The sequence below is a fragment of the Triturus cristatus genome, chromosome 11, assembly GCF_964204655.1.
Source record: "Triturus cristatus chromosome 11, aTriCri1.1, whole genome shotgun sequence".
NCBI lineage: Eukaryota > Metazoa > Chordata > Amphibia > Caudata > Salamandridae > Triturus > Triturus cristatus.
The window spans coordinates 1,074,407,624-1,074,421,696 of record NC_140594.1 but is presented as its reverse complement, the minus strand read 5'-3'; the positions used below and the strand labels follow the sequence as shown (position 1 = coordinate 1,074,421,696).

General features: G+C 44.3%; 1 protein-coding gene across 1 annotated transcript; it reads right to left on the bottom strand.

Moving 5' to 3' along the window:
- Positions 1-759: 759 nt before the first annotated feature.
- On the bottom strand, positions 760-2,271 carry LOC146786021 (endogenous retrovirus group PABLB member 1 Env polyprotein-like). The gene has a single exon (XM_085633131.1). It carries the CDS (start codon positions 2,269-2,271, stop codon positions 760-762), a length of 1,512 nt encoding a protein of 503 aa, XP_085489257.1.
- Between the last annotated feature and the right edge of the window lie 11,802 nt (positions 2,272-14,073).

Sequence of the window (14,073 nt, the reverse complement as noted above, 5' to 3'; positions counted from 1 at the left end):
GGTATCCTAGAAGTACAACACGTGTATATTCTCAGGAGACTGCTCCCTTACGAAAACCAGCCTTCTCCTTATATACCAAATATTATGCTTTAGGCAAACATTCCTCGTTTTACGGTATGATCATTCACATGAATTCATTACAAAGGAAAAGACGGAGTCATAATGGCAAGTACATATTTCAGTTTGTTCAGCCCTTAATCAATTACCCGGCAAAGCTTAGCGCCTTCATCAGATATCGACGGACACCCAATAAAAACGGGCACCTCCTCCTCGTAAAACGGGTCATAAAGAGGGAAACAGGGGCAGGTGTGTAGAAGATTAGGCATGGTTCGTGTGTGATGAAAGGTTTCGTGATATGCTGGGCCCTGATACTAATCTCCTTCGGCCGCGGGAAGGGAACTGACCGAACATGTTTGGCCTTAGGCAGCGGAGTCAGTTCACCCAGGTCACCGAGGAGTCAGCGAAGGTGTGTGTGTCCTTCAGACCCATGCTTGGCCGTAGTCCTGTTGCCTATGAGAGGGCAATCACAAAATGGCTGTCGTCCTAAAATGGAGCTCGAGGTATTAGGACAGAAACTCTGATTCCAGGCGATCGCCTCACTCGAATGTGACGCAAATGCTTGTGCATAGTATCCTAAACATTCTCGGTCTGTTGATAAAGAAATCGTCATGTTAAAATCATGCCAGATACGTGGTTCCGAAATTTACAGTACCACAGACCCTCCTTTTGCCCTTACATAGGCAATAACCTATACTCCCGCTAGTCTGAATCCAGGTCTATGTCCATAAAGTCGCGGAGATGTTGCTGTAGCATCATCCTATTGCTTAGCCCGTCTCGTGTTACAGGTTTCCTTATACATGATGTAGCGCAGATGCCACAAATTACAGGAGCACACTGTACACATAGACAGAGCAGGAAAAGAATGGCTAAGATCATTCCAATGACTATCAGGATCTTCCAACCCCAAGCGGATATCAGTTCCCAGAACCACCCCGCCAATGACCATTCCCCATTATCTACGTGAATAGATTCGGAGATTCTATGCAGTTTGGAAATGGCCTGGAAAACTGTTGGAGCATTATCTGGAATAAAAACACAGCAGCTAGATTGGATCACTCTACATACCCCACCCCGGTCTGCAAGTATGACATCTAACGCGACCCTGTTCTGAAGAGTCATAAGACGATCCGACTGGAGCTCAGCAGTCAAATTACCAAGGGCACCGGCTGTTTCAACTACCGTGGATTCAACCACTCTTGTCAATTGCCTTATGTTCCTGCTGTTAACCATTGGACCCCAAAACGGCAGAGAACCTTTTACGAAATCTCCAAATTCTTGTCCTGCAGTGTCATCTTGACTGATGACGCCTCTAACCATCCTTGTCTTATGGTAATCTGCCGCGGTCGTGTAGGTGGGAGGCAGCAGGAACGAAACAAAACATGTGCCCGAAAAGTCCGGGGGCAACCATGTATAGGCTCTATCATGGCAGATGAAATAGGTACCCTTGGCTGCTAAGAACGAAGGGGAAGTCTGAGATGCAAAAACGGAAGTTTCAGCGCAGATACTTTTCCCTAACTGAGCTCTGGGATTCTTGCCATAACCTTGCAAACATAGGTGACCCTGATGGGGTACAATCCAGATCGGTGAGGATTTCTTTGCTCGCTGGTTCTCACTCAGAGTAACTTCACATCCTGTCATATTCCAGCCAATATATGCTAGTGTCTCATCTCTTGGGATGGTTTCATAGGAAATCTCTTCCCTAATCATATCCACGATCCCCTTAACTAGAGCACTATTCTTGGGATTATCTTTCACAGAACGTAGGGGGTTGGCTTCATGAGCATACATGAACATTGTTCTATATGCCCACACAGAACCATTATGGCTGAAAGGTAGGAGTAGGTACGGGATACCCTTATCAGTAGTATGGGGCATGAGGCCACACACCCAACAGTTAGTTGTGTTTACTACTAGTTGGTGTTGGTGTAGGAGCTGAATGAACGAATTATTGACAAATTCCAATCTTCTAGCGGACTCGTGTTCAGGCAGGGGATGAAGGGAATGCGAGGAAACAGTAGGAGGAGGTATGGGCTGTGCAGTTGGTGCGAATGTTACTTGGAAAGAGAATAAGACATGTCCTCTGAAGATCGTCATCACACTCAGTAACATGGAAATACATAACATCAAAAATCGTTTTCTTGTCATCATTATACATGTTCTGTCTTTGCAGTCCATTGGTTTAGCAGGTCTCTCATTCTCGAAAAACTCCATCCTCTCTGAGTGCTGCTCGCGGTGGTAGGGTGTTCTATGCTAAGGAAATGCTTCTGTCAGTCCAGGGCAACTCCTTGGACCGACCAGAACTGCTGACCTAACGTCTCCAGTTGCACTCCAAAGACTTGGGCAACCGCGACCCTGCAGCTGAACCCGGATGGCGGTTCGAAAAAGCAAAAATAAGCACGTTTCTCAGATGAAAGAGAGAGCTGCACTTCCCAAAATTATTAAAAATAGCAAGGGAAAGGAAAAGAATTTTATTTGTCCATAGTCCTTGGCCTCAAATTGTAGCGATTTCTCCCAGGTACTGTCTGGTCTTGGAACAAGAGTTCAGGCTCTGTAGTGTCCAATCGAATTGACGGTGGCACAGCCTCTTGCAAAATGTCATCGCTTTCCTGCTCAGAGCTTGTTCCTTTCACACGAGCATCGCTAAACGGCAGAAAACGAAGCACGGTTTCAGTCTCAGAATCAGCGATCCCCTCCTGGACCCACCGGTCATATGGCAGAGGCAAAGGGACCCTCTTGCAATGGACGCCGTGGATCCAGTTCTTTTTCCCTTTCACTCGAACAGCTGATCTCGTTGAGAGAAGGACGAGATGGGGGCCGGTCCAACGGGGCTCATCATTCTCTGTCCGTTGAAAGTTTTTGACCAGGACCCATGATCCAGGATTGATAGGATGTCCTGGAGTTTCAGAGACCTGAGGCAGAGTATCATGCACCTGTTGGTGTAAAACACGCAATTTAGCCGTCAATTCATACAAATAACCAAGCAGTACTGGATGTTCGATCTCGCTGAATTTTGTAGGCCTTGGCACTCCCCATACATTGGCCGGGCGGCCAAACACGATTTCATAGGGACTAAGCCCCACTCGTGAACGCGCAGTCATTCTTGTTGACAGGAGTGCTAAAGGCAGAGCGTCAGCCCATTTAAGACCAGAGCTTGCTTGAATCTTGGCCAACTTCAATTTTAATGCGCCATTATAGCACTCTACTAATCCAGCTGATTGGGGATGATTTGCAGCGTGAAATTTTTGCCGGATACCCAGTCCATCATATACTGTTTTCATCACTCGACCCACAAATTCCCTCCCATTGTCACTCCAGACCATTCTCGGCATTCCAAATCTAGGGAAAAATTCTTTGACAAGGGCTTTAGCTGTGGACAGAGCAGTGTTGTCTTTTAAAGGGTATGCTTCTATCCACCTTGAAAAGGCACAAACAACAACGAGTACATATTTCAAATTGTTGCATCTTTCCATGTGGATGAAATCTAGCTGCAAAACCTCAAACGGATACGTTGGAGGCGCAAAATGACCAGCTGGAGTTGGGGTTCCCCTACCAGGATTGTATTTCAGACACACCATGCAGTTTTTGACCACATTCTCTGCACATTTAGGAATTCCAGTATTTTGCCATACTGGAGCCAACAACTTACAAATCCCTTTCACAATGATATGGGCCATTCCATGAGCCATTGTCACCACTGCAAGCACGTACGCATCGGGTAACAACCATCGCTGATGTTCTGACAAGTCAATCCAACAACCATTTTCATCCAGTTTACCCGTACTTTCTCTCCACATACTTAATTCTTTCTCTGAAGCTTCGGCTTGAAGAGACTTCACACTCTCTATCGTGTCTTCACACATTCCAACATCACCAACCCATCTTGCAGGGCCTGCAACATACATCCGATTCTTCACATTCTTTGCTGTTTCTTTTGCGATTTCATCCGCAAATGCATTACCACGACCAACATCATCAGTAACCTTCTTGTGTGCACTGCATTTCACAATCGCAACTTGTAGCGGCAATGTCAGTGACTCAAGGAGCTCATTCACCAACTGACCATTTTGTATTTTAACTCCATGTGAAGTCAGGAACCCACGTTCCTTCCATAATCGCCCAAAACTATGGGCCACACCGAAAGCATACTGACTGTCGGTATATATGGTCACTTTCATTCCTTTTGATAGCACACACGCTCTTGTAAGTGCTGCTTGGGCTGAATTATGTGGTATACGTGCAGTTTCAACAACCGTATGCAAAGTTGTGACAGCATATGCTGCAGTCGTATCACCATTCGAAAGCTTGAAACATGAACCATCCACCCATGAGGTACCATCACACTCTACAAGGGGAGTATCCTTGAGATCCACTCTCCCTTTTGTTTCTTCTTCTGTTCTAAAAACACAATCATGCTGCTCAACATCATCTGTCTCCACTGAAATCGGCAATAACGTGGCTGGATTCAACGTATCGCACCTTTGTATGTGAACATGACTCGCTAGCAGTGTCAACTCGTAGCCTGACAATCGAGCACTAGTTAAGTGCTGTGTCTTGGTTCTGTTTAACAACGTGTCCACTGCATGTGGAACCATCACAAACAACGTGTTGTTCATTACTAACCCAGCAGACTGTCGAATAGAAACAGCTGCTGCCGCTGTGGCTCTCAAGCAACTCAGCAATGCTTTAGCTACCGGATCCAAAATTGATGAAAAATACGCGCATGGACGCTGCTTGTCTCCAAAAGACTGTGTCAACACCGACAATGCACAACCTTCCCTCTCGTGCACATACAGTGTAAAAGGCTTGCTGTAGTCAGGAGTACCCAGCACAGGAGCCGAACATAATGCTTCACGCAATTCGGAAAAACTTTTCTGACAATCTTCAGACCATGGGACGGGATTCGGTGTATCTTTACATGTTAACGCTATCAAAGGTTTGGCCAGCAGAGAAAACCCAGGTATCCATTGTCTACAGTAGGATGTAATGCCCAAGAAAGCACATACTTCTCTCTGTGTCCTAGGCACACTCAATTTTGCTATTGCCTGAATTCTTTCTGGGGTCAGTTTCCTTCCCTCCTTCGATAAGAGATGACCTAAGTAGGTCACTTCTTGTCGACAATATTGCAGTTTTTAAAACAACACTTTGTGATGTAGATTAGACAAATGACGCAACAACGACAATGTTGCTTCTTTACAAATGTCTTCAGTATCTGCGGCGATTAGTAAATCGTCAACGTACTGAATAAGGGTAGCACCATCAGGTAAAATAATCGCATCGAGCTGAGTTTTTAAAGCTTGGCTGTATATTGATGGACTTTCACAGTAGCCCTGAGGAGCGCGTTTGAAGCGAAAGCTTCGACCTCCTAGGCTGAAACCAAAAATATCTCTGCTCTCCTCGGCAATCGGGATGCTGAAGACAGCATTCTTTAAGTCAATCACCGAGAACCAGGCGGCGGAGGCTGGAATCATAGTCAATAAGGCAGTAATATCAGGAACGACTGGAAACTGTGGCACAACTATTTGGCTGAGAAGGGTCAGTACGTTTCAAAACAGGCAGAACAGGACTATTGCAAACGTTGCCTCTGGTCTCTTCAATCACATCTTTTCTAATCAAATCATAAATGATCGCTAGCAATGCTTTTTCACCTTCACTAGAGATCTTATATTGGGGAATGCGTGGCAATTTAACATTGGCTTTCAATTTTACAACATATGGCGGTATTTCCAAAAGGCCCACATCATTAGGACCAGTAGCCCAAATGGCGTCAGGAAGAAACGACAATTCTGTCGGAAGTTTATCCTTTGACAAATACATTGGAGAAACCACTTTCCTACCCAGTGTAAGTTGTACTCCCGAAGGAGAACAATATAATGTTGCATACAATCTTTTCAACAAATCCAATCCGAACAAGTTTTCACCACAACCTGTTGTCAAAATTAGGGGTGCTTCCAATTCACAAGGTCCAACAGAAAGGGACATAGGGCAAGAAATCGGATTCCTAACCGGGGGGCCAGAAAACCCTACCGAAACATTCATCTTGCCAGACAAAGGCGCGCCAGGGAGTTTTGAGTGCATAATAGAACTCTTTGCAGCACCAGTATCCAACAGAAAAGGCTCTGACACACCTGATGTAGTCACCTTAACATATGGTCCACTTTGATCTACTGGAACTGAAACAACTCCCTCTCTTTGTCTATGACTGTCCTAGCAATCATTACCTTCCATATTCTCATCTTCCACATAATAATCATCATTATAGTACTGAGCCGTCCTACCAGACGCATTAGTTTGTTGGTCAAAACTATTCAGTGTATTTTGAGGTGGAAAAGGACACGCGTTCTGGGTAAGACTTCCGCGTCCTCTACCTCTGGGAGCTTGTTGAATACCTCGACCTCTTGCGCTAAATGCGCCATTAGCACGCTGCAACAAAATAGGACAACTATACTTGAAATGACCCTCTTCTTTACAATATGAACACTGATTGGGACCTACAGGGGCACGCGGTCGAGTAAACTCATACCTTTGCATGTTTTTCTGAAACTGTTGAGGTTGCTGATAATTACTCTGACCACCACGTGGCGGGTAAGCCTGTTGTAAAAGAACTTTAGTTTTTAATTCCTTATTTTTCTTGTCTGCTCTATCTTTCTCATCTTTATCCCTGTTTTCGTAATACTGTGCAGTAGCTAATATTTGAGCTGAAGAGGAAACAGCCCAAGAGCTTTCTGAATCTTTCAATTTCTTACACGACTCGGGAAGCAATTTATGCACAAATTTGTCAACGAACAACCGTCGACCACCTTCTGTACTCATATCTTGACCACTGTGGTCGATAAACGTTTCCTCAAACCTAGTGAAGAAATCAGACACTGTTTCATCTTTCTTCTGCTTACACGCAGATAACTTATCCCAATTAACACGCATCGCAGGCATTAAAGTTTTCATGTAAGTGATGATCCTAGCAGGGAGTTCTGCTACTACGGGATCAGCCTTGGCACCACCAACTTGCCCATCGTTAGCAGCTCTAATATTAGCCCATGTGGCGCCTAACTCTTGCACGTGATCTGTATTGCGAATCAATCCCCACAAAGGCTGCGGAACCACATTGCCAAATAACATGTCTATGTCAGCCAAATTCATAACACATGATTCCGCAGTCTGCGATAACTCCTTATAATATCCTGCAGGGTTCTTACGGGGGTCGGGTAAAGTTTGTTTAAGGGCTAACACTTCAGATCGTTTCCAGGGGACGTGTACCCAAACACGCTGAAAATGAGCTGGAGCAGCAGCAATACCTTGAGCGGCATCAGCCGCAACAGCGTCCTTCCATACCGGAGGGACTTCCCTCATAGGGTACTGCCGCACCTTTTTACCAGAGGAGTCATGTTTAAACAGTGACTGGGAAGGATCCTCAATCCTAAAAGATAACAATGTCGCAACTGCTTTTTCGACTTCGGGACCCACAATCGTACCCTTTTCAAACTCAAACCGTACACGGCACAAATCCTGCGAATTTGCTTCCAAATCATTATCCTCCAATTCCTCACAAAGGAAAACACACATCTGTTCAAAAACGTATCTCTGTTTCCTCCATACCAGACTCCAAATTATACCTTGATGGGTGAACAATCCATTTGCGCGCCATACGGTCAAACATCTCTTTCTCATGAGAATTAGGCAGTTGACTACGCGTCTGCTTACACTTTGGATCAGGGGTCACACCAGACGACCCGAAGAAAGGTAATATAAAACTAGCAACTGTATCCGTCACTCTCTGTCGGACAGAAGGAGAAGCTGGCAAAAGAACAGGGGAAAAAACAGAGGGAAGCACAGTAGGTGTAGACGTAGATGTAGAGACAGTATCAGGAAGAGCACCAAGAGAGGCAGCCGATGTAGTAGGCAAAGTCGTAGAAGGAAAAGGGGGGACAGGCAGCAAAGTCGGCGGCCCCTGAGGGGGCTGCACCATAGGAGCAGGGGCCAACTGAGGAGGAACTGGTGGTAGAGGAGCTTGATGTAAAATAACTGGATGTTGCACAACTTGGGGTTGCGGAGGCGCTGTAGCACTCTGCGCATAAGGGGGTGGTGAACTTAACAAGTGTGACATCAAAGTATCTTTCTCTATTTCTTTTGATGCATCTTGCTGAAGAAGCGGCAAAACTGGATAACATTTATCTATCACTAGTTTACATTGTCTGTGCAACTGCTCACTCATCTGTTCTTCTTCATTATCTTGAAACTGCAAAGCAGCTTGCATTATCGAGATACCCTTTTCTTTTTTATTTCTTTTTGCCAATTTAATTTCCTTCTGTTTGGCTTCCTTACGCCATAGGCGGAAAGAGCCAAACATTGCCGGCCGGGCTTTCTTCTTAAAGAGTTTAACCTCTAGATTATCCAGAATCTCTGTGTCGAAACTACCGTATTGGGGCCACTTTAAGTCACCATCTTTTCTGGTGTAACGGATCCATACTTCATTATATGTGAGTAGGCCTATGCCATGTTTTACATATAATTCATAAGTTGGAGTTCCAATCGGAGGAACCGGACACGAGTCCTCCAATCGGGAATCCCTATTATAAGCAAGACAAAACAAATTTCCAAGTATACTAGAACCAGGCATCTTCGCTCTCTAGTCTAGTTTCAAACTTCAAAGGATTATCGAATACGATAGTCTCGTGAATACACGAGTCCCTTGGTTTTGGCGCTTGCAAGTTCCAAATCAAAAGATCCCAAGGGGATATCAAACCAAGTAATCAAACTAAGCACTGGGAGACGCTCCACTTATACTTAACTGTGGTATCGATGACGTCACCAGAAGACTCGTTTATCGTTTCGCTCTACCAATTCATCAAGGGTCCAAAACAGGGCGATAGTCAGGGCAGCAGTCCTTTGTAGCCGTTGGGACGTGGAGAACCTCGCAGCAAAGACTTTCGGACCACATCGACATACAGGGGTCGATGAAGTGGCGGCCTTCCTCCAGAATTTTCACACGAAGCTCCTCACGAACCTCTGGCTTGGACCGGTACCACTGAAATCACCCAACGTTGGGCGCCAACTGAAGTACTGGGTTTTTCGGAACCCAGCGGTGCCAGGGAACACACCCGAAGACTTTGAGTTCTTCCTGTTTCAGACTACAGAAACACAGAGTCTTCTTGGTGAAGTCAAAGATCGTATTTATTGGCTGCAGCCAGTAACAGGTATCCTAGAAGTACAACACGTGTATATTCTCAGGAGACTGCTCCCTTACGAAAACCAGCCTTCTCCTTATATACCAAATATTATGCTTTAGGCAAACATTCCTCGTTTTACAGTATGATCATTCACATGAATTCATTACAAAGGAAAAGATGGAGTCATAATGGCAAGTACATATTTCAGTTCGTTCAGCCCTTAATCAATTACCCGGCAAAGCTTAGCGCCTTCATCAGATATCGACGGACACCCAATAAAAACGGACACCTCCTCCTCGTAAAACGGGTCATAAAGAGGGAAACAGGGGCAGGTGTGTAGAAGATTAGGCATGGTTCGTGTGTGATGAAAGGTTTCGTGATATGCTGGCCCCTGATACTAATCTCCTTCGGCCGCGGGAAGGGAACTGACCGAACAGGTTTGGCCTTAGGCAGCGGAGTCAGTTCACCCAGGTCACCGAGGAGTCAGCGAAGGTGTGTGTGTCCATCAGACCCATGCTTGGCCGTAGTCCTGTTGCCTATGAGAGGGCAATCACAAAATGGCTGTCGTCATAAAATGGTGCTCGAGGTATTAGGACAGAAACTCTGATTCCAGGCGATCGCGTCACTCGAATGTGACGCAAATGCTTGTGCATAGTATCCTAAACATTCTCGGTCTGTTGATAAAGAAATCGTCATGTTAGAATCATGCCAGATACGTGGTTCCGAAATTTACAGTACCACATGTTTTGCAGCGCATTTTCTATGTGCGTCTTTTGCATGCAAATTATTTCCGCCTTTAGCATGCATAATTCTATGGCCACCCTTTGCCTTTTTAACAAATCATTAAGCCCACAAATGTTGATTGAAGCTATACGTAGATTACTCATAGATAAAAAAAAGGCAACACCCTAAGTGCCTCAATAAATCATCTAAGCATTTTACTATTTCCTACACCAGCTGCTGTACCCTACTTGTATCACTGCTTGCTTGCCTCCTACCCCCTCCCACCCGCTTCCCCAACCCTCTCTACCTCCCACTCCCCCAGACCTCCCACAGCCCCCCTCTACTCCCAAACCATCGCCTAGCAAAAGATCACTACTGACCCTAATAATTACACCCAATGAGGCGCTACTCTCACACCCCATTGGCTCTGGTGAATCCAAAGAACCCAATCTATCCAGGGGCCTGAAAGGAGCAAGAAGAATAGATGGCACTCAGGAAGAAGCCAACAAACAAAAAACAAGCCCCCCCTACACAGCCAGGGATTCCACATCACATCCCCTTGTACATTTAGCAAAGGGACCTACTCACCCCTTCCAGACTCTTCCGACCCCAGAACCATTAAAACAGGCATTCAAAAAAGAAAAACTTTACATTCCAAAAAATCTGATTGTTTTCAAAAATGGTATTCCATTGAGAATGGTCTGCAGTACACCATATGAGTCCTTGGTTAGTTTCCAAAGAAACACTGCTTTTCAGTGCAACACACATGTTGTCCCCTCTTGTCCTCGCTTCCAATTTGTTATGGTCAACCTTTACCTGCTCAAGTTACTTATAGTGCCAGTGCCCAGTCACAGAATATTTATTGCTAAATATACACTTACATGTGTCCACCCCTTGAAATAGGGGAGCAACCAAAGTTATGAGTGTAAAGTTACTACAAGTAAGTTTCATATGTTGGTCGAGGTCTCCACTAGGCTTGGGCGGTGAACTCCGCTCCGTTCGTGGAGTTTTCTGAGTTTCCCTCACTCCACGGAGCATGCGGAGTTCCCATAAATGTCAAGGTGATGAGCATGGAAAATCCACCTCCAGCCGACATTTCCCAAATCGGGTGGTAAGATTTCTCAATGGGGGGCGGTCGCGGATGGGCTGGACCACTCACGTTGAGAAACCTTCAATTCACGTTGAGAACCTGCGGGGTAGAAAATATGCCCGAACAGCAAGAAAAGAAGCAGCACCCTCTTGTGCTGCGCATGGTGCCATTCATGCTGATTTTACAGCACGGGACAAACACCCAGCGCTGACAAGCAATGCGAACGTCATGGTCAAATGCACTCCGCCGCTTCCGGAATTCCTTTTAGCACTGTGGTGTTTTTTGGTCTCTTCGTGGAGTTTCGCATAGCGGAACTTCACAAACCTTGCCCAGACCTTGTCTCCACCACCTTGGCTCAGACCTCCTAGAGGTGAAGTATTAGACATTTTTAAAAGGTTTATACACTTTGCAACAAATAAACATATTTTTAGGTTATTTATGAACATAGATTAATTGTATATATTTATTTTACATATAGAACACAACAAAATAATGGTACATCACCGTGAACTTAATTTGGGCTAAGCACGTAATTAATAAACATATATTAAAGTAAAAAATAAATATTTTTTAAAGATTTATTACAAAAGTATAGCACTTACAGTAAAATGCATATATTTATATGTATTTATTAGGTTTTAAACGATGGCAAACATTATACATCTATGAATATTTTAAATAATGTAATTATCTAAAAAAATAGATACCTTTATGTTTATATTTGAAAAGGTTACTTAAAATTTGGTGAATCCACTAGCTTTGCACACTTCCCACCCATCAGCTGTACCACCAGCCTCGTAGGTGAGCAGCATGCATACCACCTGCTAAAAGAGAGCAATAGCTTGACTTTCCTTTTCATTGTGGTTCATGGAATTAGAAAAAGACTGACCTTCTATTATCACTGGAAACAAAGGGAGGATTCATCTGCTGTTTCCTGATGTGCTACTAGGGACCGTAACAGTTCATGGAAAGTCCACATTACTCATAGAATTTACATGCGAGAAACTCTCATCTCATATGATAAAATATCCCAATTCCAGATTGTGCGCATTATGTGTTCAAATTACAGTTTTGTTAAGCCAGGTTGCAGAAAATTATGCATTTAGGTTTATGAATCAAGCTTCATATATTTCTATTGAAATAAGCTAAGGACAATTACAGATTGAAAAGTATGCAACTGTACTTTTAGATTCGATTTTCATTCCTATTAGAACTGTAGGCTAGGCATATGTCCAATGATAACTTGTTTAATTAACATAATTAACCACATGCTACCAGGTCAGAGATTTACAGTCCTGTGATAATAGTGTGGGCGCCATAGGAAAACCTTAGTACTTTTCAATGTGTCAAAGGTGTTGAATTATAATTTGTTTGAATTATGCCATAAAACACACTTATTCCATTATGAATATCTAAGGGCAATATATTTTCCTTAAGGAATGTCTTCAGCAAATGCTGCTACGCTACCGTTGCAGATATACACCACTTTTCTTGATTAGATTTTATCACAAGTAAATGAAGAAACTAAAGGTTAAAAACCTGTGATAAAAGTTGTATTTAGCATCAGTAATTGAAGCAATTGTAACATACATTGTGCTAAGCAGAAGGAAAGTATAACCCCAAGTATTATTCACTTTACTATATAATAATAGGTATAGTGAGAATGATAAGTGTTTGTACTACTTACCTGAAAGCATATGTTACAAATGTATTATGTAGTGGATCACATCCTTCCTCACCGGAAGGACCCAGAGAATCCGCCTACCACCCTTTACTTCAGAACCCAAGAACATCATCAGCAGCATTCCTCAAGGTCCATCATTCAGCCCCACTCTGCTCAATACCTACATGACCTCCCTGACCAACATGACCCCCCGGCCAACATCATCAGAACCCACGGACTGAACATCATTTCCTAAGCACATGACATCCAGCTCATCCTCTCCCTATCCAAAGACGCATTTACCGCGAGGGCCGACTTCTGCCTGTGCATTACCAACATGACTGAATGCAAAACATCTCCTTCAAACTAAAAACAGATAAAATAGAAGTACTGGTCTTTGGGAACAACAACTCCCTGTGGAACATCTCCTGGTGGCCCCCTGAACTTGGACTCTCACCCATCCCCACAGACCATGGCTGGAACCTCTCCATCATCCTGTAAAGTAAACTCACCATGAAAAACCAGATCAATGTAGTCTCCTCCACCTGCTTCCTCATGTCAGGGACTGTCCGGGACTATGTGGCGAACACAGTCAGGGACTTGGGCAAGGACTGGGAACTGGGTAGAAAACGTACACAGAAAGAGGAGTACAGCGCTGCTCAGGATCATACAGGGAGTCAGAGGAGAAAAAGGGGAAACCTGTACAAGTGAATCAAGATGGGTAAAACTCAGAAAGGAAGGGCACTCACAAGGTAATTTAGCATTCAGAATAACTACTCCCAGGACGTATGTGAAAGATATATATATGAAACAACATCAACAATAAAGGGCAGTGTGGGGTAAAGCACTCAGGAGCTCCACATGGTAAGACTGAAGCTCAGTAAGTTTCTCACCCACAATTGCTGTTACAGAAGCTGACGGCAAATACCCACATATAGGATATGCATGCAAAGGCAGGGTCTGTGGAGCTTATACCTATGGTGATGTTATAAATGCAACTCAAAGACAATACTCACAGTGAACAAGAAACACCACCTAGGTAGTCAGCTGTGCCCACGGATCCTGCCGATCAAACAGGAACACGCAAGGCAGTAACAGCAAAGGGGTAGAACTAAACACAAGCACAATAGACAAGGAGCTAGCAAGGAGGAGTGCTTAACAGGAAAGGAAGGAAATCACAGTACACACTTGGCAGAAAGCTGGTAACAAACATACAAGGCAACAGAAGAAAGGCAGCAGAATAGAAAGACAGCAAACTAGGAACTGCAACCAAGGAAATGGGAAGAAAGGCGGGGACTGGAGAAGGATATACAGAAGGGGAGACTGCAAGGGTATACTATAATAGTGAAGGTTAAGGAATCAAGAAAACAAAG